Below are 25,340 nucleotides of genomic sequence, written 5' to 3' on the forward strand. Positions count from 1 at the left end.
TGTTAACATAAAGCTACCGACACTACGCTAATGTACATGCTTCCAAACCTACCTAAACTTTGTTAGACATAACCTTTTATATGAACACTATATGAGGATAAATAATACACATGACAACACAATCCTGTTATGCACACATTTTAACACCAAATGTTATAGTTCCGGACTATCGTTATATCAACATCTTTCCAAGCGTACCTGGTACCCAGGAATATCACAAGAGTGTGTTGGATCTACGGAAACTATTTACAGCCTGTTGTGAAATGCAGGGAACGGAAACCCAGCCCTCTACAAGACCAGCAAGTGCTTTTAGCCTCTGAGCCATACCTCCAGCTCCATTCAAAATAATTTTAAACGATGACATTTTAATCTATTTTTCATGTCATTAAAGTGTTTTTATAATACGTATATTAAAGGAAATCCCACACTTTTCGTGTTATTCAAATGTTTATTATAACACACATAGATAATCCTACAGATAAACCTACTATGACTTATCAAGCCATAAGTCTATTGTTGGAAGTATTCATTCCATTTCAAGGCAAAGATAGGCTGCTATAGCTGGCCAGCTGAGGAAGTGACCGTACCGGGGATGCGCACTGCCTGCCGAGGCCATACGCCCAAGTTTTACATCGCCAAACCAGGTAGCCACCGGTGCGTGGACACTTCTGGTAAGCACTGGCGACGCAGGGGGCGGGGCGACGCGGGGGCGTGGTTGGAGGTCGGGCCGGGGCGGGGCCTCGTGAGGGGGCGGGGCCAGCAGCGGCAGGCGGGTGCGGATGCTGCCGTTCGCCGCTCGAGCTGCAGGTGGAGCTGTGCCGCCGCGCTGCCTCCAGGAAGCCTCACGGGCCTTCGTTGGCCTGGCCGCGGCGCCGGCTCCCAGGATGCAGTGTGGAGCGGCCGGGCGCTGACGGCGGCGGTGCGGCTGCGGGCGGAGCGGCAGCAGGCCGGCCTGCGAGGAGCGCGGCGGGGAAGGAAGCGGCGGGCCCGGGAGACGCTGCGGGCGGAGAGGACCCGGCGGCCGGGCCTGCGTGGGGCCGCGCGCCGCGGCGTCGACTTCCTCCGCGCCGGGCAGGACAGCAGCGCAGGGCCATGGCCGAGGCGGCCGCGGCTCCGGTAAGGGCGGCCCGCGCGCTTGGCCCGCGCGGCCTCGGGGCCCCGGAAGGCCGGGGCCCAGCACACTGTGCCACAGGCCCCAAGAGGGCTTCCGGGCCAGACCAGGCCTGCGGGTCCTGTGGCTGCGGCAAGCGGCCGCGAGGTCCGCCAGGGCCTACCGGACCGGGTGGAGCCGAGCGCAGGGAACGGCCGTCCGCGCCCGGGAGGCCGACCCGCGCCAAGTTCCCGGTCTGCGCGTCCCCGGGCCGGGCTTCTTCCTCAGCGCCGGGCCGGTGCTTCCCTCCCCCAGCTCCCCCCAGCGGCCTGGTGGCACCTGGGAGGTATCCGACATCGATTCTGTAGACAGTGAGCACCCACTATGTGCCCAACCCTCCCCAGGCGGCACGCGATGACTGCTCGTATTTGTCCAGCCAAGCTGGCGCTGCACTGGTTTAGGCACGATTTTTGTCTGCACTGCAAACCTGTGGGGTAGTAACTATTGTAGTTATTATTTCATACAAAAGAAAAGCTGAAGGCCCAACGAAGTTAACTTGCCAAGAATCTCAGCGAGAAAAGTGTGGGAAGACAGTGCTCACAGTTCAATGACTGTAACAAGGAAAGCAGTCCAGGCAGACGAGTAGCCATATGGTCGAACAGAAAGAGGTCGTAGCAACCTGGTGGAAGCGAGGTTCGATGCAGGTGCTAAGCAGACTGGTGCTCCTCCTGCTTGGCCAGGTAATCTGTGCTTCTGTGAGTTAAGTTAGCTACGTTTCTAGAGCTTGGGCAAAGAAAAGCAAGATACAGACACAGGACAGTTCAAGAGTGGTCCACACGCTTGGAGATACTGTTTTGGATATGAGGCTGCAGAGTTGGAAGGGGCTGGGAAGACCTGGACTTTGTCATGTGGGTAGGAAAGAGTTGAAGGATTTGCCATCCTCTTAGACCAGTGGCTCCTCTCTGGCTCAGAGTTTTGGCTTCCCTGGCTATTTGGCAGTTGACTATTCTACCTTCCCTTTAAGTTAGCAAGGTGCTAGGCTTCAGCAGAACACAGCCCCTACTTCCAACTAGACACTTCCAATACCCATGGACCTCATTGTAAAAGACGTTAAACAAGAATGACATCAACAAGACAGATGTCTTTTTGTGTAACACAGAGATTGCAGCAGAGGGATGGGTGCACAAGGGTACACCTGAAACAGAGTGTGGGGTAATCCGGGTCAGGGCTGGTCCTGAGGAGTTAGAGACCAGAGGTGTCCTCCTATGGCACTTGTTGCCTCTAACAGCTCTGCTGGTCAGAACCCACCTTCTGAGACCCACTGAAAGGCCCTAGTCAGCCCAGTGTCCCTCCTCCTGTACAGCTTGAGAAACTTAAGCACCAGCCAGGCAAGCTGTTCTGCCTCTGGTCAAGCTCTCTCGTCATCATTTTCTCATGTCTTCCCACTTTCTGGTTCTCAACAACTGAGATGAGTCCATACTAGTTTCTAGAACTTGGTTTTTTGGGGTTTTTTTTGTAAATATTCACCAACCTTTTTTGTTCAAGAATATCTTCTAGGATATAAGAAACATCCACCTGCTGGCACTAACCAGAAATGGCGCCCATGCCAGGATCACCTCAGATGTACATAGAGGAGCTCTCCCTACCAGATGTGTTGATCCCCAGTGGGTGGTCACCAAAGCCTCTATGCCACTCCCAACAACAGGGACACATCAGTCTTGTAATGGTTGTTGCATACACAAGTATGACTGTCTCTCTGCCTTCCTCACCAGATTATAGTTTATCCCTGATCTCAGGACAGCTCATGTCTGAGAATGAGTCCTACCTTACAAGAAGATCTGGTGGTACAAAGTGCCAGACATAGTAACACGCTTGTCACCCCAGAACTTGGGTGATGAAGGCAAGGAAAACCAAGGGTTCAAGGCCATCCTATTGCTACCTAGCAAAGTCTAGGTCAGCCAAGACTATATGAGACTTCATCACAAAAACAAGCAAAATATTCTGTTTTTTGATTGGTAAAAATTGGCAATAATGGTAATTTTAGCTCATGGGGGAGGGGCAGTTAAGAAAGGACCAAATCAGATTGTCCTAGAGGAGAGGGATTTAGCTATTGAGCTTATCTGTTAAGTAGGGACATGAGATGCTTTTTTTTTTCCTTAAAGCAGTTGAGCAACCCCTTGTTTGTGCCTCTCAGTTGAAGCAGCTAGGGTTTTGCTGGGTCATCATCATGCAGTTCCCGTGCGATTGTGACAGGAGTGCAGTCTGGGGCCTAGTAAATCTGCAGTGTATCATTTCTCCACTAAAACACCCAGCAATGCCGAGTCACTATTTATGTTTGCAGAATCGTACTGTGTGTTTATCATGTGTTTAGCACTGTGCTGTGAAAAGACACAGTGTCCACCAGAAGAGATGCTCAGTACAGCAACATGAGGAAATGACTGACTGGGGTGGAAAGCACCAAGATAGGGATCTATACAGTGTGCTTTGGGCTCTAGAGGCAAGGCACCTGCCAGACTCTGGCTAGTTCTGTTAGACTCAAAGAGGCTGTCACTAAGGCAGGACCTGCTGCATGATCTAGGAGACTTCCCCCATACATGGGCTCCCCAATCCCAGGTTGGCTCCCCTACGCCTAGGGTCTTGAAGGTTCAGTGCAGCCTTGCAAAGAATGAGGCTGGTTCTCTTCTTTCTCAAAGATTTCTCCGTGGACAATGGCAGCTACAATTCAGGCCATGGAGAGGAAGATTGAATCACAGGCTGCTCGACTGCTCTCTCTAGAAGGTCGAACTGGGATGGCAGAGAAGAAGCTGGCGGACTGTGAGAAGACAGCCGTGGAGTTCAGCAACCAGCTGGAGGGCAAGTGGGCCGTGCTGGGGACCCTGCTGCAGGAGTACGGGCTGCTGCAGCGGCGGCTGGAGAATGTGGAGAATCTGCTACGCAACCGAAACTTCTGGATTCTGCGGCTTCCCCCTGGCAGCAAGGGCGAGGTCCCCAAGGTAGCTTTTGGAAGCCCTGGGGGGGTGAGCCTGTGAGGGTCCATGCATGAAAGTATATGGGTGAGCAAGTGTGACACTGTGGTTTCAGGTGCCTCTGACCTTTGATGACTGTATTTTTCTCATCAGGAGTGGGGCAAGCTGGAGGACTGGCAGAAGGAGCTCTACAAGCATGTGATGAGAGGCAACTACGAGACACTGGTCTCCCTGGGTAAGGCTAACACACACCTCTGTAAGGTGGGATTTTAGGAGTTCCCAGACCTCTGGTGATATGGTTGTTTTCATGTCAGTTGTGTGCACATTCTTAGATAATTTGAGCAAGGAGACTCTTCTTCCCCCACCTTCCCTCCTCATGTTGTGAGGTAGAGTTGGATATTCCCTTCTGCTTGACAGAGTAGCAGACTGAGGAAAGCAATGGCCTCTGTCTTCTCTAGGCCAAGAGTATTGACATCTCCATTCTGGCTGAGACTGGAATGCAGGTGTGCTGGCAGCTCTGCAGTGTATTTTTAATCAGCTCCACTTTAGCAAAGAAATTGTTCTCTTACCATGGATTGGGTGGCTTTTATGTGACATAGCACTGGTTCTGTGAGAATAGACCTTGCCTCTCAAAACAAATGTTCTTTCTCTACCCCAAAGCTCTGCTGCCCTGTTCATGGAGCTACTGTTCTGAAAGACCCTCTTCTTAAGTCTTCCTTCCTGGCCAAGAGTATTTGGTGGGATTCTGCTTTGCAGACATGCTGCTGCTTAATGTGGCCTTGTCCAGCATCACAAGCTCTGAGGACAGATGACTAGTAGGGATGGGTCTTTCACTTTCGTTGTCGAACGCACGGTAGCACCTTTCCCACCCTCTGGGTTCTACACAAGACTGTTCAGAGACTTTGAACAGAATGTCTACCATTGAGAACTGCTGTTCTGCACCAGTCAAGACGTTTAGTTTCTAGGCTTTTAGTGATTTTACAAATGCCTGTCCCAGATCTGATGAGAATGTGGCAAGATTAACCTCCTGTCTTTCCTCAGACTATGCCATCTCCAAACCTGAGGTCCTCTCCCAGATTGAACAAGGCAAGGAGCCATGCACCTGGCGTCGCACTGGCCCCAAGGTCCCGGAAGTTCCTGTGGACCCAAGTCCAGGTGAAGGGTCGGGAAAAGGTCAGGGACACACCGAGTGACCAAGTGAACACATAAGAGTAAAAGGTCCAGGGGTGGTGCAACTTTCCTTCTAGAGAGACAGAGTTTCAAATTTAAATCTTCCATGGTTGAGTCATAACTGAGTTGCTCAGCTATGTTGTAGAAACTAGTAATTTCCATCTTGGACACTGATAGCAAACCCAGAAGCAGGGGCATAGAATTAGAGGTTGAGAGAAGAGGGAGTGAGAGAAAGTAGAAGACAAGCTTATTCAAACTGTGCAAGAAGTCTTCCAACCTTAAACACAATGGGAGTTTCGAACCCACTGGCAAGCTATATGGACTAGTGTAATTAGACAGGCATTTATTTCGGCTGGATGGGAATACAGAACAGTGCCTCAGGTTTTCCTGGAGCCAGTCAGTACCTCTACATGTTTAGGAAGGTGAGGTGCTGCAGGGACAGACACTATCTCTGCTCAGCCTCTGCCTCATCCCTTGTCTGTCCTTGGGCTTGTGTCCTTGACACTACCATTCAGACTTCCTGTGGATTAACTCCCATGTATTGTACATGTGTGTTTCATGTAAGTTAGGCAAGGGTGGAAAGAAGTCTAGAGCTAAGAACCTTGTGACATCCTTAGGCATCAGGCACACATGTGGTATACATACATATATAGGAGTGAACATTCACACACAGAAGATAAAATAAATCTGCCAGGTGGCAGTGGTGTGTGCCTTTGATCCGTCACTCAGGAGGCAGAGGCAGGCAGAGTTCTGTGAGTTCGAGTCCAGCCTGGTCTGCACAGCAGTTCCAGAATAACATTGTTATGGCCCTCCAGCTCCTACTGTGGCTGTTTTGTGTCTGTAGCTCTGCTTATCTAACCAACTCTAGTCTAAGGACATCCTTCCTTACTGCCCTAAGCTCTGCCCTATACTACCTTCTCAGACATCCCCTTCCTTTACCCCTCCCAAGATGGCCTCACCTCTCTGGCCTCCATTCAGGCTCCAGAGAGAGCATGTATTCTCCAAGTCATCTCTTTTATCTGGGTGTTTCTTCCTCATTATGAGTTTGTCACCATCCTCACTATCTTAATCCATTTTCTGTTACTACTGAATACCACAGACTGGGTCATTATACCCTACCTGGAAACTGGAGAGTCGAGGTCAAAGGACCATACCTAGTGAGATCCTTCTTGCTGAACTCAACAAAGAATATTCCATTTGCGAACAGCAAGTCTTCCTACCCCTTGTTAAAAGCCACTCAAGTTATTAAGGGGATCCCATATTTATGACTTCATCTAATCCTGATTGTTTCCAAAGGCTTTGCCTATAATACCAGTAACAGAGATCAAGAGACTTAAGTTTCCAACACAGGGATTCCAGGGACACACCCAATCAGCACTGCTTCCTGAAGTTATGTCTTTGGATACACAGGACACCTCCCTCTCCTAGATTCCTGCTCCACCCCTATTGCCCTTCTCTTGCTGTTTCTGTAGCATTGAGACCTTTCCAAAATGGTGTGCCTTTATCCTCACAGTCCCTTTCTTCTTCATAGCAGTTTATGTCTCGGTACCTTTGCCTAGCTGAGTGCCCCACCATTTACTTTGGCCTGAATTTCCCATACCCCATAGCTATGGCCAGTACATCCAAGGCAATCTGGTAACCTCTCTTTGAAACCCATTCTTCCCTCATTGTCCCTGTCTTCTCCATCTATCCAACTGTAAGCCAAAAACCCAAGTTCTCTAGTCCTCTATTCACACACACACACACACCTTCTCTCTCCCTAGTCCTCCCAGTGAGATATCTAGACTCCTTCCAAACCTCAGTCCCTTGCTCAGATGGTTGCCATCTTTGGTCCTATCCTTAGCCCCTACAGTCTGCTTGGACCCAGCAGAGATCCCCTTAAAATACACTTCCTAACTTTCCACCTGATTTCCATAGCCCAGCCATCCTCCCATTTTCAGGTCTTTTTGCTCTGGTCCCACTGTCCTTTATTTGTCTAGCATTTGGGGCTGCTTGTCCCAAATCCTTGGGCTGCCCTTCTTCAGGACCACTATAGCAAGCCTTTGAATAGGACTTTCCTCAGCCATCCTATGTGACATTGCAGCCCTCCCACCCCAAGTCTATTCTCTATCTTTGTTCCTGGTACTTTTGTATTTATCTTTTCATTATACACATGTCCTCCCTCCCATTTATAAATTTCAAAGATAAAAGAGTATGTATTTTGTTCACATGTTAGTTCGAGACTCAGAATATTTCATAACAGTAGGAATTCAGAAAGTGGTATTGAGTGTATACTCAGTCCCATCTTTTAAGATGTGTCTCTGGTACTGTTAATTACCTTTGTAGACTCAGCCCCATTCCTCATGCAGTAACCACTTGCCCTCCATTGCTCTTGTGTTTTTGAAAGTCAACATCAACGTCATTGTCTTTTCCTTACTCTTTATTTCACATTTGTCTACTAATTCATTAGGGTGTTGCTGCTGTGGGAGACAGACCTGCTATTTCAGTGCAGGCCTTCCTGCCATAGCCTCAGTCCTGGGGTTGAAGGTGAAGCCTGGTGCACCTGGTCTAGACTTTTCAACAGGTGACTGATATTTGAAAAACAACTATATAGCTGGGTGTAAGACATGCCTGTAATCTCAGCATTTGGAACACAGGAAACTCTTGACCAGTTAGGAGTACAATACTGAAATCCCCTCTCACACATGATCAAAGAAAAATCCATATGTAGTAATACATGCTGGTGTTTTGGAGGCTAAGGCAATTGGAATTGCTGAGTTCAAGGCCACCTAGATGACATAGCAAGTTTCAAGTCACCTGGGACTACATAGTAAGATTCTTATCAAAACAGATCAACAGCAATAACAATAGAGGAGAAGAAAGAACAACTGTTGTAGTTTTTTCAATTTTTGTTTTTTCTAGTAATGTCTGTTTTTTTACTGCTACAACCAGCATGGCCATAAGCCTATCTTTGCGTCGGCATACTGATGTTTCTCTGGGGCAGACCCAAGGTGCCTCCCTATGTTCAAAGAGTCTCCACCTCCGCCAGTACCACTGCTCTCCCAGAGCTAACAGAAGTTTCTACCATCAGCACTGTAAAATGTGTTTCTGATGTCCTTTCCCGCTTCCTAAGAAACATTTCCCAGTGAGACAGGGAAGAAATGGTATCTCAGTTTAATTTCTAAGTCTTCAACAGAATACCATATCATATCATATACCATATCATATATAGAGGGGAAAAAAGTCTGCTTACCTCAGAGCAGACAGGAAGCAGAGAAAGATACTGTCTTAAATACTTTTTCTTGAAAAGATTTTTACTTTATGTATATGTTTTATCTGCATTTATAAAGGTGTATCATGTGTTTGCAGTCCTCACAGAGGCTAGAAAAGGGCACCACGTACACCCTAGAACTGCACTTGGCAGATTGTAGGGAGCCACTGTATGATGCTGGGAACTGACCCTGGTTCCTCTCCAAAAACAAGTGCTCTTAACAGTTGAACCATCTCTGCAGCTCTTTTAAATCTATTTTTAGATTACACTTTAACTTTAGAGATGTGTATTATGTGTTTGCACACATGGAGGTCAGGACAGCTTGTAGGCAGCTGACACTCTTTCACCCATCTCACTAGTCCATACTGTATTTTTTAAATCCATATTTTAAAGGTTTTATTTTTAAACTTTTAATTCTTTAATCCTTCTAAAATTAATATTTATATAGGCTGCAAAAGAGAATTAAAATTTTTTCCACTGGGTATAGTGGCACACACCTCTAGCCCACTGGGGATTGGAGGTATGAAAATCAGAAACTTAAGATCATCCTTGACTACAAAGCAAGTTGGAGAAGGACTTACCACCAAAACTAATAGCCATAGTAGGAGAGAACTAACTCAGGAAGTTAACCTCTGACCTCGATACATCTGGGCACTGGCACTCAAACACATACACAGTAATAATAAATGTCTAAAATACTAACTGGAGACCAGCTTAAAATATATGAGACCCTGGCTGAAAACCTATTAGTAAATACTTCTGTCTTCACAAGTGTAATGTCACCTCCAGTTTGAAGCAGTTTCTGCACATACATGAGGCTCTCCCAGGCTCTTTGTTCTATTTGTTGCTGTTTGTCTGTCACTACCAAGGCCACACTTTTCAGCTGCCTCACAGCCTTAATACCCGTGTATCAAACCTGACCTGCTTGCAACTTAACCTGTTCTATGCTATTCTCGGATCTTTACTCTTCAGTATGCATATTGGAATCTCTAAGTTCTTCATGTAATCTATAGATGAATTATATTCACTTACTTTATAATTTAACTATAGAGAATTGCCATCATTACAACTCTGAGCTTTTTTTGTCCACAGAAAGATTCATTATTGATAATTTCTTAGGTGATTAAGTGAGAATTTTCTTTAAGACTTAATTTTGTTGTAACAGGTATACGTGTAGTATGCTTTGATTCAGTTCAGGCTCTTAAAAAAATGCTGCTCCCTTTAGGTGTGATGAGTCATCTGTTCAGACACCCTTTGATTTTTAGATCCTTTAAAAAGAACAAACTCATGGGTAGCCCTTTTGGCAGCCCTACGTCTAAAACCCAGGGACTTGTATATTCTTTTTTTAAATTGTATAACATTGTTTTTCTGCTCTGGCATTTTGGCTAAGATCTTGTAAAACAGACCTCCTTGCCGCTGATATACTTCTAGAATGTCCATATGCATTGTGATTTTATGAAGTTGACTGTTTTGTCTTCAGCACTGAAGATCAAACAGGGCCTTGTTCACGATGGGCTAGCATTCTATTGCTGAGCTGTATGTGCCCCAGCCTCCTGTAAAATTCATCTATTTACTGTCATTTTGACACAGGCTTACCTTGCCTTGTCTGTAAAGTGCTGTTACCTTGGTAGAAATTGCTTGGGTTCTTGTCTTACAGGAAAGAATTGAGCAGAGGGGCTCAGTTTAAGCAATGATTTACTTAGCAAAGTGAAGCAAAGACATGGTGCACTTTAGAGCTGACCCAGGGGTAGGTATCTGAACAATATCTTGCACTTGTTTTTGTAAGAGGTTATATGAATATTATGAAGTTAAGTAGCATATTTATGGGGAAAGGTAACCTTTTCCCTTCCCAAATCATGGTACACTGGAGCACCTTCTAGGGCATTTCTTCCCATGATCTTTTTAAAAATCTCACTAAAGAGATCATCAAAACCACATCGACGACACTATTTTGAAGCCTGGGTCCTTGGATAATACAGACCCTTTTATTAGTTCACATATGTGGCAAATTGGGAAACTCCACCTCCCCTTAGTTTTAATGCAGTGTGAATAACCTAACTGCAGTTTTAGAATGTTCACCCACAAAGCAACATTTAAACCATAGACATAGTGTCAAGATAACTACTTTCATTTCCTTGGTTACCTCACATCTGAATCCCTGCCTACTGAGTCTCAGGATTACAGGTGTGTGTCACCAAACCTGGCTAGGAATTTTCTTTTAAAGTATCTTCTAAAGGACTCGACATGGTAAAACATACATGCCTTTAAACCCAGCATTTGGAAGGCAGAGGCAGATAGATCTAGTTTGAGGCCAGTCTGGTGGTCTACATTGCAAGTTCCAGGCCAGCCAAGACTATCCAGTGAGACCCTGTCTCAAAAACAAAGTATCTTCAAAAGGAGAAAACCAGCATTTAAGACCATTTGCTGCTCTTCCAAAAGACCCAAGTTCTGTTCCCAGCACCCATGTCAGATAGCTCACAATCATCTGTTATTCCAGCTTCAGGGGACCTGGTGCTTCTGTAGGTGCCATAGTCTAAGGGCACCTATACTCATGTACATACCCACAGACACATACCATATAGATAATTTTAAAATCTTTTAAAAAGATGTTTAGGCTGTCCTATTAAATCAGTGATTTAGTATATAACCCTAATAAAATACAGTTTTAATGGCATAGCTGTGCATACCTATAATCATGACATTCAGGAGACAGAGGCAGGAGGATCAGAAATTTGAGAATCCATAGTGTAGTGCTGTCTCAAAACAACAAAAGCTGGGTGGGGATGTAACTCAGTGATAGAGCTCTTGCCTAATATGCATCAGGTCCTGAGTGCTACCTTTGGTACCATATGTAGGCGTAAAATTTTCAACCTATTTTAATAAGCATTCTGCCTCTCCTAGCCTACTACCCACCAGAGGAAAAGATATTAGGACATAGAGGAAGAAGACCTGTTTGTTCAGAAATAGTTCTTTGGGGGTGAGTCCAATCTTTGTTGTCAGGATATCAGCAGTTCAGTCCAGTAGCGAAACACCAAGTATCAATCAACTGTAGTCCAGTCTACTTGGCAGTCACCACACATGAATCTGCCAGGACTGTTCAATCCTAAAGAAACCACCAGGCTCACCAACCAGCCTAAGGTGAGGCTGCTGAAGTGGCAACTGCCACAGGACCCTCATGAGTGGGCAAGTTTCTCACAATATTGTTATCATGTAAGGCGAACCAGTACATGTGTGTCCTTAGCAAGGGTTAGCAAAGAATATCGAGGCAGAACAAAACAAACCAGTGCTTCACTGTCTGTGAGGTCATATTTATATTCCTTCTTCATGAGTCCTTTCATGTGTGTGCTACAGCAAAGCATCCTTTCATTGTATGTAGTTTTTAAAACACACTACCGCCTTAGCCCTGAATCTACCAGCTCTTCTCAGCGGCTTAGCTGTCAGCCCCAACCTGGCCTCTTTTTACCCACCTTATACTCTGGGAGTCGACCACTCCACCAGCCCACTCCCAAGGCCCTAGAGTCAGCAGATAAAGGACAGACAGCTTTATTATTTAAGAACTTGCCAACTAAGCACAATTGCTGGGAGCAGAATCTCCTGCCTAGAAAGGCCAGCCTCATCAATTATTTCTCCTCCTGTCCTAAACCTGGTGGCTTGTATCAGCTAGCCCCCACCAACCTCCTCAGCCCCTGCCCATAGCAGAGGCTGAAGGCCCTAGCTGCCCCAAGACCTTACATGACAGCTGCTTTCTTCTCTTTCCAAAGTATGGCAGAAAAAACCCTCTCCTCCCTTGCATTTGCCTTTTCCCCCCTGGGACCTGGAAATCCCACTTGCACCTTCTGCTCAGCAATTGGCTCCCAGCCTTTTTATTGACAAATCTAAGAACCAATTAGGGAACTAGGCCTTAGTATCAGCACCTCCCCTTACATCCTTTCACCTATGTGCCCCAGCAAAACATCAGTTTGGCATAACCAATTTCCAAAGAAACAAGAAGTTTCCACTTCAACCATGTACAAATGTATACACACACATTTCCTTCTTATATCTAGCTGAAAGTTTTGGGTAGTTCTTGTACACTTGTGTGGGAACCTACAACATATGTGGTTGGCAAGTACTCCATTGTGAGAATTCAGTAATTTTCATTTTTTAAAAAACACAAATATTATGAAAATGTTTTCATTTTAATCCCAAGTGTGGGGATATGGGGCTGCTTCAGATTGTCCACAGCAGCTGACTATGATTTGCCTCATGCTCTAGCAGAGGTGTGGTTTTCCCACTGCAGACACTTTCTGCAATTGTGTGATGTTTTTTAATTTTGGGAACTCAGGAATTCTGGGGAATTCAGAGGGTATATAAATGCTAGGGCCCTGAGAGGTGAGGTTGGTGGGTATTGGTCATCCAGGGACAGAGGGTTATTTGCACTTTGTTAGTTGTGCTCAAAGAAACAAGAAATTAGATTTAAGGATCTCTATCTCTTCCCCCTTCTTTCTCTCTTATGGGATGAAACTGTGGGAGAGAGAGGGTATAGGAGAGGGGAATTAAGGGTGAAAGAAAGAACCCACAAAGTAGCAAAGATCAGCTTTACTCTATCCCATCTACCCTGAAGTTTTTATTGTAGATGGTGTTATTATCAAACATTGAAGGTTGTTTCTGTTCTTTAACAAGAGTATGGTTTTGTGTTTCTCTGCATCACACATGTGTAAGAGAATACTCAGGAACAAGGTTGATGAAGTGGCTAGAGTGAAACCAACACTTGGATGTCAAACATCCAGCATGAGAAATGAGCACCATCAGAACCTTCCAAGTCCCAGCCCTTTCCTTCTTATAAACAAACAGAAATTAGAAACAGCAGATTGTTCCCTGCCTTCCCTTACATTGTTATTTACTCTGTTTATTACCGTAACATGTTGTTTGGTTTTACCTGGTTTTCAACATTTTTATGAATGGTGCAGATTTCCTTCTTAGGTTTGCTTTTCTCGTTTGACATCTGTGCTTGAGCCCAGTGTTGATTAAAAAAACCAAAACAATAGTTTTTTCACTCTGTAGTTTTATGACTAACACATACTTATTTCTTTTACTGCTAGGGAGTATTTGCAATTTTTTTTCTAAGTTTTGGGTTATTTGGGTGAACTGTGGATTTTGGTTTGGTTGTTCTGCTTTAAAGACATACTGCTGTGAAAATTCTTAGACATTTGCAAAGGTTTCTCTAGTATAGACCTGGCAATGACCCAGGAACTTGACTTTAACAGGTGATGTCAAAGTGTTCTGAAGTAGGTTACCAGCAAGACCTAGGATTCCTCTCCTGCCTCTTTTGAAAGGTTCTTTTCACTTCTGACCATCAGGTGGGAGTGAAGTGGTTTTGAATGTACATGAGATGAAGGATTGTGTGCCATGTTGGCTTGTGGACTGTTCTTCTATTTGTCTTTTTCTTAATTATTTGTAATTAAGAAATTTCTTAATACGAATCTTTGTGTGTGTGCTGATACCTTCTCTAGTTGTGGGTGGCTTGCTGACTATTCTGTATGCTGGAGATGGAGCTCCAGGGTCACGTATATAATAGGAAGTGTCTACCTCTGAGTGATGTGCTCAGCGCTGTAGTGAAAAGCACAGATGCTTCTGGATTCGGTAGTCTTTCCTGTGTGAGTGAACTTTCTTTGTGTCTTCAATCAAGAAATGGTTCCCAGTCTCCAGATCATAAAGTCTTACATTTCCACTGTAAGTGTTAAACTTTGCTTTACATGTTCACGTCCTTAACCCAGCAGGATTAGGCTTTGTGCTGAACAGAAGGGACTGTGGTACTTTCTTATGAGCTAGCATTTTGGTTTTTTTCCTTTACTATTGTAAACTTTCTCTACCTAATCACATACCATGAAAAATGTAAATGGGGTTTTGAAATTGATTGACACTTCACTCTCATTGGGTCACGTTATCCTTGATGATCTGCAGTCCTTGTTTGGCCTACAAAGATATTTCTCTTTGAAGTTTTATAATTTTATGCCCAAAAGGTCTTGACTTAGTTATAGTTCTTTGTACTTTTGTTTGTTTTTGTTTTTTTCCTAATTGCTGAGCTCAATGGTATCTTGTTTTAACTGGTAGTTTTTTGTTTATTGCTGATTTGTGGAGAGTAGGGGCAGAAAACACCCTTCCCACGCAGCAGGAACTCTGTGAATGTGCTGTTTTCAATTCCAGTCTCTGATAAGTGTAAAGTAACTCACATACCAAAGAGGTAAGGATCAGGAGCTAGACTACCATATAGCCTGGGCCTCTGGCCACCTCCAGAAACAGACCCTCAACTTCCCTGATAGGAGCAGGCTCCAGCCCAGGATACTAGGGTCATTATAAACATTGACCTTGTCCACAGATGAAAGCTAAATCCTTCTATCACAGAAGAAAATAACTTAACCAGAGAAAGAAAGGAGGAAAGCCAGTGAGGCTAAGATCTATGACCCAGAAGAAAAATAGCAGTTCATCAGCACCTCAGAACACTAATAGTGTATTAAAAAAGCATTTGTTGACATTTCTATATAGAAACCTTACTAAAATTCTCATTAATACTAATAACTTTTTAAATTATTATCTATTCTCAGGTTTTCTGAGAAATTAATCACACTATTAATACAGATGTGCTGGCTTTTGTTTTCAAATCCATAATGGCTTGTTTTTTTTTTTTTTTTTTTTTTTAAATTCTGTTAAGAAATCCCAGAAAATCCTTCAGTAGAAAAGGGCACCCTAATGATACAGAGATAACAGGAACCCTAGTGATACAGAGATAACAGGAACCCTAGAGATACAGAGATAACAGGAACCCTAATGATACAGAGATAACAGGAACCCTAGTGATACAGAGATAACAGGAACCCTAGTGATACAGAGATAACAGGAACCCTAGAGATACAGAGATAACAGGAACCCTAGTGATACAGAGATAACAGGAACCCTAGTGATACAGAGATAACAGGAACCCTAATGATATAGAGATAACAGGAACCCTAATGATACAGAGATAACAGGAACCCTAATGATACAGAGATAACAGGAACCCTAGTGATAGAGACATACTAATAGACATGAGAGTCTGCACTCTGGTTATTCATGATTTCAAAGAAACTGCTTTGGACTTCCCATATTGAGATTGCCACTAAATAAATCCTACAGTTATGAGTAGCTAGGGGTTTAGCACATTCAACAGTAGGGACGACAGTTGTATAGAATGGATTTATTGTTGGCTCTGGCATCTGTTAAGATGATACAGTTTTTGTTTGCTTCCTTTAGATTACTAATACAGTAAGTGACATTATTTTCTAAAGTTGAGCTAACCTTGCAATCTTGGAATAAACCTTATTGTGTCATGATCATTTGTGTACATTATAGATTATGTTGTTTGTTCCAAAACTGTTAAGTCTATCTTTGTTCTTGAGTTTGACTGTAATTTTCCTTTGCACACTTCCTTCTCTTTATTTTAGTATTAAAGATATAAGCCATTATGTGGCCTCTAATATTATTGGGTCAAAAAGTCTGCTTGATGTTGGAATGATCTTCTCTGGGTATTCAGAAGGCAACATTGAAGCCATTTGGGTCTCAGATTTTCTTTGTGAAAAGATTTAGACAACAGATTTATTTTTTTACTTATAAGATTATTTGGGTATTCTGTTCCTTTTTTGGTCAGTTTTAGAAATGTAACGTTTTAGGAATTTGTCTATTGCCTCCGACATTTCAAATTTAGAATACCCGTCACAGTATGTTCCTTAAATCTCAGCTTCTTCCAAGTCCACTTACTCCTTTTGTTTTCCTTCTAAGGCTGGTTATAGATGCTCTCTCTCCCTACTCCTAGGATTTTACTAGAGTTGAACTGGCTTAATATTCTTTTCAGTAAATTAATCTTTTGTTCTTTGCATTATTTTCCCTTATACTAAAATACTAATTCCAGTCTATAAATATCTCTCCCTCTCTCTTTTTCCCTCCCTCCTTCTCTCAAATTGGGGATTAAACCCAGAGTTCACACATGCTAGGCAAGTGCTTTTGCCACTGAGCTATGTCCCCAGCCTTTTGTGTTTTTATTTTCCCCCCTCAATTCTTATTTTGAGACAGGGTCAAACTGTTGTCCAGGCTGACCTCAACTATGTGCCGAGGTGATCCCCTCCCACTGCCTGCAAGAATTGGAAATTAGAGGTGTGATTTCCTTCTGTTCTTTAAAGGCTTTTGTTTTTAGGCTAGCCTGGTCTACAGAGTGAGTTCCAGGACAGCTACAAAGTGAAACCCTATCTATAAACAAACAAATACATAAACACTTTGTTGTTATTATTGCTTCTTTTGTGATACTTTGCATTACCTGATTAGCCCATTCATTTTCATCCTGTCTTTTCTACTGTAAAAATGCAAAACTATAAAATTCCATGTATGTGCCTCTGTCACTCCAGCCCACACACTTTGATTTCTTCATCAGCTCTAACATCCAGACACCATCTTCTAATTTATGTTTCAGGTTTTCCCTTAAGCCCTTGGATACATATATATCTTCCTACATGGAATTTCTAGTTTATATTTAGCTTTCTGTTATCTTTTTATGTGTATGTGTGTTCTTTCTGCATACATGACTGTTTATTAGTTGTATGTCTGGTGCCCTCAGAAACCAGAAAAGGGTGTTGGATTTCCTGCAACTATCATTACAGGTGGTTGTGAGCCACCATGTGGATGCTGGGAATGGAACCTAGCTCTAGATCTGAGCAGCCAGTGCTCTGAAGTGCTGAGTCATCTCTCCACCCCAGCTCATTCTTTTCTAATTTTGCTACTGGAATACTTGTGGAGATATTGGTGAACTGCGCCATTCTGTAGGGTATGACTGGTCCAGACAGGTTGCTAACTTGGGCCACTCTTTGAATCCTCTTCTGTGTTCTTTTGATGTCAGTCTTATTCCTGTCTCTTTTGCATTATCCCACTCGTCCTCTGAGGATTATTTATAGTCCTCCCACTTCGGACTATTATTACTTTTAATTAGTTTGAAGCTATACTTTGCTTGGCGGTGGTGGTGCATGCCTTCAATCCCAGCACTCAGGAGGCAGAGGCAGGTGCATCTCTGTGAATTACAGGCCAACCTGGTCTACAGAGGGAGTTCCAGGACAGCCAGGGCTACAGAGAAACCCTGTCTCAAAAGACAAAACAAAATAAAACAAAACAAAAAACCTTTGTGTTTTTCCCAATATTTCAGATGCTAATACTAGGGTGAGTTCTCTGGTTCTCTCCATGTCTGGCTGCCATTTGCCCCAAACAGAAGTTCCAAATGCCACTGTTAACATCCACTAAGATGATTGCAGCAACTTTGTTATTAATCTGTCAAGAACTTTCTGGGCCATTTACCATCCATTCTGATGATTACACATACACACACCACACACACACAGGTATGTATCCCAGGCTGGCTTCAAAGTTTCTGTGTAGCTAAGAATTATCTTAAACTTCTAACCCATCTACCTCTACCTCCCAAGTGCTGGGTTACCTGGATATGCCATACCTGTTTTATGCAGTGCTGGGGATTAAACCAGGGGCTCCTTGAACTACATTCTCAGCTCCTCACTGTATCTGCTAACTGAATTGCTTTCCTTTACCTCAGTACTTTCTTTTAAATGCATGTTTAAGAATGTACAAGAATGGAGCTGATAAGATAGGGCTGAGTTCAAGCTGATATTCCTGAGTGAGGGCAGGATTCCAGGGTAGCTAGGAGTGCTCTTGGTCCATCCCTAAACCTGAACACATTGGCTTCTCACCAACCCAGGAATCCGCTGCCATGGCTTTCTTGTACTGTTAGACCTTAAGGATTGTCCCCAAGGGCCCAAGGGGCTCATGTGCTCTCCTTTTCCTAGGCTCTGGAGCACCAGTTCCTGCCCCCGACCTCCTGATGCAGATCAAGCAAGAGGGGGAGCTCCAGCTGCAGGAGCAGCAGGCTCTGGGTGTGGAAGCCTGGGCAGCTGGACAGCCTGATATTGGGGAAGAGCCGTGGGGCCTCAGCCAATTGGACTCTGGAGCAGGAGACATCTCTACAGATGCTACCTCTGGTAAGTTCCTGAGGCAGGAGAGCAGACTGAGTTTTAGGGACTGAGGGTAGGGTTTGGAAAAGTGCCTAAGAGCGAATGAGAAACTGTGAGCTTTCAGAAAATATAGCCCAGGGGCTGCACAGATGGCTTAGTAGTTAAGAGTGCTGGCTACTCTTTCTAGGACACAGGTTCAGTTCCTAGCACCCACATGGCAGTTAACTGTCAGAAGGTGATCTGACCCTTTTCTGACCTCTGAGGGTACAATGCATGCAGATATATGTGCAAGCAAAACACCTATGAGTATAAAATAAAAATAAGTCATTTTTAAAAAGAAGAAAATCTGGCCTGACAAGTTTTTCAGACCTACCTTGAGGCATAGGCTCAACTCTTATTGGAGAAAAGTGAGGGAATTTATAATGTCTGACTTTCCAGTGATTCAGAGAAGGGAACAAAACACACTGGCTTCAGAGAGACCAAGGCACATGGCCATTCAGAACAGTTCACTGGGGGCTTCCAGGGATTCACTGCCCTGCCCTCACCTCCCTCCGCTTTCCTGTTCACTATTCTCACATGTCCTTGTCCTTCCCCTAACCCACAGGCTGCAATTTCTCTTCCTTACAGGTGTCCATTCCAACTTTTCAACCACCATCCCACCCACTTCCTGGCAAGCAGATCTCCCTCCCCATCACCCCTCTTCAGCATGCTCAGATGGGACACTGAAGCTCAGCACAGCCGCATCCACAGAAGGTACAGGAGTGTCAGGAGAGGAGAGTGAACACCTGGGTGGCACTCTGTTCTTACTGGTGAACTGTCCCATCCCTCAGCCAGCACACACTTACCTATGGCTCTCTGTGCCTTCTACTCTCTGTCTCCTACAGAACTCACTGATTTGAACAGCCTTTCAGACAGTCACTTGTAAAAAAAATAAATCTATTTTCTCCTCCCAGCCCTTGCTCCCGAAATGACAATTGCGAGACTAATTATTAAAAATGTCCAGGCCACAAGCTTTGGCTCACTCCCTGACTAGCTAGCTCATAACTGATTTAACCCAGTCAAGCTGTTCCATGCCTTCCACATGGTTAGTTACCTCACCTCACCTTCATGAGTCCAAATCCAGGGTGAATTTCCCTTTATTCTAACAAGTTCAGGTACAAAGCTGGTTTACTTCCCTCTATTTCCCAGAATCCTCTCTCTTCCTGACAGAGTTCCGCCTTCTATTTCCTGCCTCAGCTCATTGGCCATAGTCTTTATTATTGACAGGTATTGCTTAAAACAGATTCTCCCTATAGTTCTTTCTGAGTAGTTAGTCAGTCTTTTCAAATAAGCTGATTTCTTAGATGACAGGCCTTCCCCACCCCCCGGGCAACCTGTGGCTTCCAGGCACAGATGCAGACAGACAGAGATAAAACCACTTCCTAGATATCAGTACTGTTAAAGACAGCAGAAGCCAGAGTTGGGAAGATCAACTTTCACATTCTTGTGTTCATGTTCTCTAGTTTGAAAGCCAGTTATGTTACCTTAATAAAAATTACTGTCATCTTTTGCCACTCCCACTTCCAAATATGCTAAAACACCAAGAGCCCTGTTATCAGGCCTTGGAGTTGAAATTCAATAAATTTATATAAAGTCAAACATTTCTACTTGCTCAATAACATTTTGGTCATCAGATAACTACAGTTACTGTGTACCAACCAAATGGTATGCCCATGTGTTGTCCTGGCTAATCTTGCAGTCCCATGAAGTTGAACATTCACAATAAAGATGTGGCTAAGAATGTGCCTGACAGCTGTACAGAGTTCCAGACACCTCAGAGGGCAAGGCTGTGTTTCTGCCTTATTTTTAGTACATGACCACCACACTCAAAATCTTTTTTTTAGAATAAATTCATAATTTACTTTAATAGCCAAAGAAAGAGAAAACAGAATCTGGGGACCAAACTTGAGGGCTACATTTACTGTGAAGAAGTCACCAGGCCAGGTGAAGCTTTTGGCTAGCCTAACCCAGGACGGGATGCTCATTTAATTATGATATTGGGGTCCCAAGATGGTCCTCCATGGGGCTAAGTTTGCAGATGAAGGTGTCTGATCCATTTTGTCCTTTAAGAATGCCCAGAATGATCTCTGTCCTACTTTCTTTCTCAGCAGATGTAAAAATCGTTATCAAAACAGAAGTCCAGGAAGAGGAGGTGGTGGCCACACCTGTACATCCCACGGACCTGGAGGCTCATGGGACTTTGTTTGCACCAGGCCAAGCCACAAGATTCTTCCCCAGCCCTGTCCAGGAAGGAGCCTGGGAAAGTCAAGGCAGTTCCTTCCCCAGCCAGGACCCAGTGCTGGGCCTGCGGGAGCCCACTCGGCCAGAGAGGGACATTGGTGAGCTCAGTCCTGCCATAGCACAGGAGGAGGCTCCTGCCGGGGATTGGCTCTTTGGCGGAGTCAGGTGGGGCTGGAATTTCCGGTGTAAACCTCCAGTGGGCCTGAACCCGAGGACGGTGCCCGAGGGGCTTCCTTTCTCATCTCCAGACAATGGAGAGGTTATCTTGGACCCCAGCCAGGCCCCTAGACCTTTCAATGATCCCTGCAAATACCCTGGCCGGACAAAAGGCTTTGGCCATAAACCCGGGCTGAAGAAGCACCCGGCAGCCCCACCCGGAGGCAGGCCCTTCACGTGTGCCACATGCGGAAAGAGCTTCCAGCTGCAGGTGAGCCTGAGTGCACACCAGCGCAGCTGCGGACTGTCCGATGGGGCGAGCACTGGGGCAGCTTCCACCACTACTGGGGGTGGGGGTGGGGGCGGAGGCAGCAGCGGAGGTGGGAGCAGTGCACGGGACAGCAGTGCTCTGAGGTGTGGGGAGTGTGGCCGCTGCTTCACACGCCCTGCACACCTAATCCGCCACCGCATGCTACACACTGGTGAGAGGCCCTTCCCCTGCACCGAGTGCGAGAAGCGGTTCACAGAGCGTTCTAAACTCATCGACCACTACCGAACGCACACAGGCGTGCGGCCCTTCACTTGCACAGTGTGTGGGAAGAGCTTCATCCGCAAAGACCACCTCCGCAAGCACCAGCGCAACCACCCTGCAGTGGCCAAGGCACCCACACACAGTCAGCCACTCCCACCACTGCCAGCTCCTCCTGATCCCTTCAAGAGCCCTGCAGCCAAAGGACCCATGGCCTCCACAGACCTTGTGACTGACTGGACTTGTGGCCTAAGTGTCCTGGGACCCAATGATGGTAGTGGAGACCTGTGAGGGTCCCAGCCCTCCTGTGGCCCCTGCAGGCCACGAATGTACAGTCCTGAGTACAGAGAGCAGGATGGCCTGAAAGCTCAGAAGCAAAAAGGGAGACATGGCAGAGAACCAAATTTCCATGTTGCTGAACTGATCACTGGAAAGAAAGACTATCAGTGCAGCCTCCACCTGAAAGTAGAATTCCGACTGTGAAACTGGACACCTTAATAGGATCTTAAGTAATTTAATTACCCATTTTTTTGTTTTTTCTCTTTAATTCTTGAGGGAAAAGCTGGAAAACAGTAGCAACCACCAGTTCATTTTTGAGGTGTGGCTTTCACAGGTTGTGTGTTCACCTTGTCTTACCAGTGTTGGAAAGATGGTCAATGTAAGAAGCAGGCAAAGGCACTCCCACGTATGGACCACGCAGTCCTACAGCAGGGTGAGTTCCAGTTCTATCCAGGCATGCTGGGGCCTAAACTGACAGCTTCCACTCAGCAGTAAGAACCCTACTAAAAGCAGCCCTTACCTTTGAAAAGACCCTTTAAGTCAAGGCCTGAACTTTTTCCTGTTTTGAGCCATCTGTGGTACCTGTCCAAGGTGGTAACTTCCACTGTAGTAATGACTCCTGGGCCTGGCTAAGAAGAATCATATGGAGCTATAGTAGTGTTAGATATGAAGGGTGTTTAGCCCTCAAACATGAAATCACAGAAAGCCAGGGCCACCCACTTGGGCTATATCCATTACCCATAGATGCTTCTGTTGGCTGCCCATTGTGTAGTATGTTCATTTTCAAAATGGTCTCACTGTTTCCACCTCGCATCTCACTCCACCATTAACCATGACATTGGAAAGCAGATAGACAGGCAGTTCTTTCTAGAGAAGAGGAAATAAAGCACTTAAAGGGAGCACAGCCTCTCTCCATTGAGTACTGTGTGTTCTAAGAGCTGGGAAGAACAGTAGCTGATACCCAGTTCTAGAACAATGGAAAGTTTTTTTGAGATCTTGCCCTCTTAAAAAGATTTGTCCCACATGCATGGATCAGATCAAGACAGAACTCCTGCCTCAGCAGCTCAAGCTGGACACTCCTTACCCCACCCCCGTGTGTGTGCTTACACATCACTAAACATGCAGGAGGTAGTTGAATTGCCAGGTAACTGGGTAAATGGCTGTCAGGCCTGCCTGGGGTATCTTCACAGTGGATTTAGAGCTAGGTCCAAGGTTCTGTCATAACAGTGCTGTCCCCACCACACATAGCCATTCCCATTCTGTTAAAGCAGCCACTGGTCCTCCTGCCCAAATGGGTAATGACTCCCTGAAGAGAGCAGAGACCATGGTGCCCATTCAGCTCCTTCCTTCCTGCATACTTTTATTAGAAATAGACTAGTTAAGAAAATTGTTTCTATGTACTGTATATTTTGTACCTGTTTACACTTCTAATATTGATATAACTGATATTTTGAAAAACAAATGAACAGAAAACATCCTGTTAAAATAAAATCTAACCAGCACCAAGGCTGTTTCATGGATTTCATTCTTAGACATTCATCACTTTTCCTGCTGCTTCTAACACCTCCTCCAGGAAGCCATTTCTCAACCCCCATAGTGCTTGGCCACTTTGTAAGAATAAGGGGTGGATGATTTCAGGAAAAGCTTGGCTTCCTAAAGATAAACTGGTTTTTGGAGAGAAAATCAAAGCATACTAAATTTCTTTGCCAACAGACAATAAACAAGGTTTACATAATTGAGTTTGAGATGGTATTTAGGAAGATAAATTCTTGAGAAAACAATAGGACATCAGGAAAATGGGTGTAAGTTATCCCTTCCTTGCCCAGGCAGGTAGCAAGCAGTACCTCTAGCTGCATCCTGCTCACACTCCCATCCATGGGCTAATCATCATGCTCATAATTTTTAAGGTAAAGAAAAAATATTTGGGGGGCTAGAGAGATGGCTCAGCGGGTAAGAGCATGTGCTACTCTTGCAGAGGACCCAAGTTCAAGTCTTAGCACCTGTGTTATGCTGTGTACAAACCTGTAATTCTAGCTCCAGTGGATCTAATGGCCCTGGCCTCTAAATACACCTGTACTGTACTCATGAGCACAAGCACTACCACACAGATATACATAATTAAGAATAAAGATGTGTAAAACTTTTTCCATTTATTTTATACTGTTTTCATGAAGGGTGTAAGAATGAGACAGTAGGGAAGGTTCCACCAGGCCCATGATGGAAAGTCATGACAGTTCCTAACATCTTGCCAACTTGACACCTTCCTTCACTTCTGACCATCTCCCTCACTAGATGTCTACAGTATTTGGAAGCCAGCAAGGAGTCCTACCCAGTTCACTGTGTCCTTGCTCTACCCCAGCCCCTCCACTCCTGCATGTATCCCGACTCTCTCGATGAAAGACTTAAGAAGCAGAGCATGGCATGGCTCTCTAATAAAGGATTTCTCCATCTGGGGCTAGGTACCACTTGCCAGATCATGAAAGACAAGATGGCTTGTATTTTAGCTATGTCAGTAAAGTCAAGTACCCTGAGCCAGGTAGGATGGCACATTCCTGTCATGCCAGCCACCAGAAGGCAGAGGCAGGAGGGTCACTGCAATTCAAAGCCAACCTGGTGCACATAGTTTCAAGCAAGCCATGGCTTTTTATGAAACTGTATAAAAACACCTGGATTAACTTTTTCTTCGTGTGCATTTGCTTGTGTGAGTTCCCTGTGTGCCGTGTATGTGCAGCAGCTCTCTAAGGTCGGGAGAGTATTGGATCCCCAGAAACTGGAGTTACAAGCTGTTGTGAGCACCGCACTGGTTCTGGGAATCAAACCTTGGTCCTATACAAGAGTAGCAAAGGCTTTTAACTGCTAAGGCATATCTCGGAACCCACTATGATTTCAAAACAAAACGCTTAACTCTTCTACATCACTGAAGGTCTTTTGGGCCTCAGAATCTGTCACTACCCCATTCCATCCTTTACATCACTCCATGGTGATTCTCCTGCTTAGGAAACCTGGTCACTGCTGCTCCCTAGGTGAAAGCACTCCCCATTGTCTGCTGGTTAAAATCTGAAGATCAGCATAGTGCTTCTAACCCCTCACATGGGATGGTGGGGGGAGCTTCCTTATTCTCTCCCATGTTACATGTGCACCTCACCCTAGATAAACTGAGCCACTGGCTCTCCCACTGCAAACAATATCCACCTTCCCTTTGTCCCCAGTCCACCTGGCACAGTCCTACCTCCCCTTGGGTCTTGGCTCAAAGAAACATCCACCCTCCCTAGATCGCTGCAAGTGGAACTGACACCAGCGACACTGCCCTGCCTTTCTCCCAGACTCCTGTGTGGACTCCATCTGTCTCCTTACCCAACCCTTTCCTACCTTGTAGATGTCTATGAAAGTTGTCCATTTAAAAACAAGGCCTCTTTTCTTTGACAACTGGAAGACAGAGTTCCTAATTTGGGTGCAACTGTCAAATTATCCTACAATGCACACATGACTGTGTAAAAATATTAAGGCCATTTATACATTAATACATACTCTCAAATAATTTATTTTTAAAATAGTGGGGGAAATGCCAGGTAAAGTAGCTCCCAACTATTACTGCCAACAT

General features: G+C 44.9%; 1 protein-coding gene across 4 annotated transcripts; it reads left to right on the forward strand.

The window, feature by feature from the left end:
• The first annotated feature begins 904 nt into the window (after positions 1-904).
• On the forward strand, positions 905-23,311 carry ZNF746 (zinc finger protein 746). 4 transcript variants are annotated; one of them, XM_080932259.1, is made up of 7 exons: positions 905-1,116; positions 3,784-4,083; positions 4,210-4,291; positions 5,098-5,211; positions 18,331-18,522; positions 19,123-19,248; positions 20,643-23,311. In XM_080932259.1, the coding sequence occupies exons 1-7, from the start codon at positions 1,093-1,095 to the stop codon at positions 21,749-21,751; spliced, it is 1,947 nt and encodes a 648-aa protein (XP_080788385.1). In that variant the 5' UTR covers positions 905-1,092; the 3' UTR covers positions 21,752-23,311. The 4 variants fall into 4 exon arrangements, with proteins under 4 accessions (XP_080788385.1, XP_080788386.1, XP_080788388.1 ...); XM_080932260.1 differs by having other exon boundaries at positions 20,646-23,311; XM_080932262.1 differs by lacking the exon at positions 19,123-19,248.
• Positions 23,312-25,340: the final 2,029 nt, after the last annotated feature.

Source organism: Micromys minutus, assembly GCF_963924665.1.
Source record: "Micromys minutus genome assembly, chromosome: 18".
Lineage (NCBI taxonomy): Eukaryota > Metazoa > Chordata > Mammalia > Rodentia > Muridae > Micromys > Micromys minutus.

Excerpts from the sequence above, each read along its gene's own strand:
- ZNF746 (XM_080932259.1), top strand. The coding sequence starts at position 1,093 with ATGGCCGAGGCGGCCGCGGCTCCG. Across the intron at positions 4,292-5,097 it reads CGAGACACTGGTCTCCCTGG|ACTATGCCATCTCCAAACCT; the intron begins GTAAGGCTAACA and ends GTCTTTCCTCAG. Across the intron at positions 19,249-20,642 it reads CACAGCCGCATCCACAGAAG|CAGATGTAAAAATCGTTATC; the intron begins GTACAGGAGTGT and ends TTTCTTTCTCAG.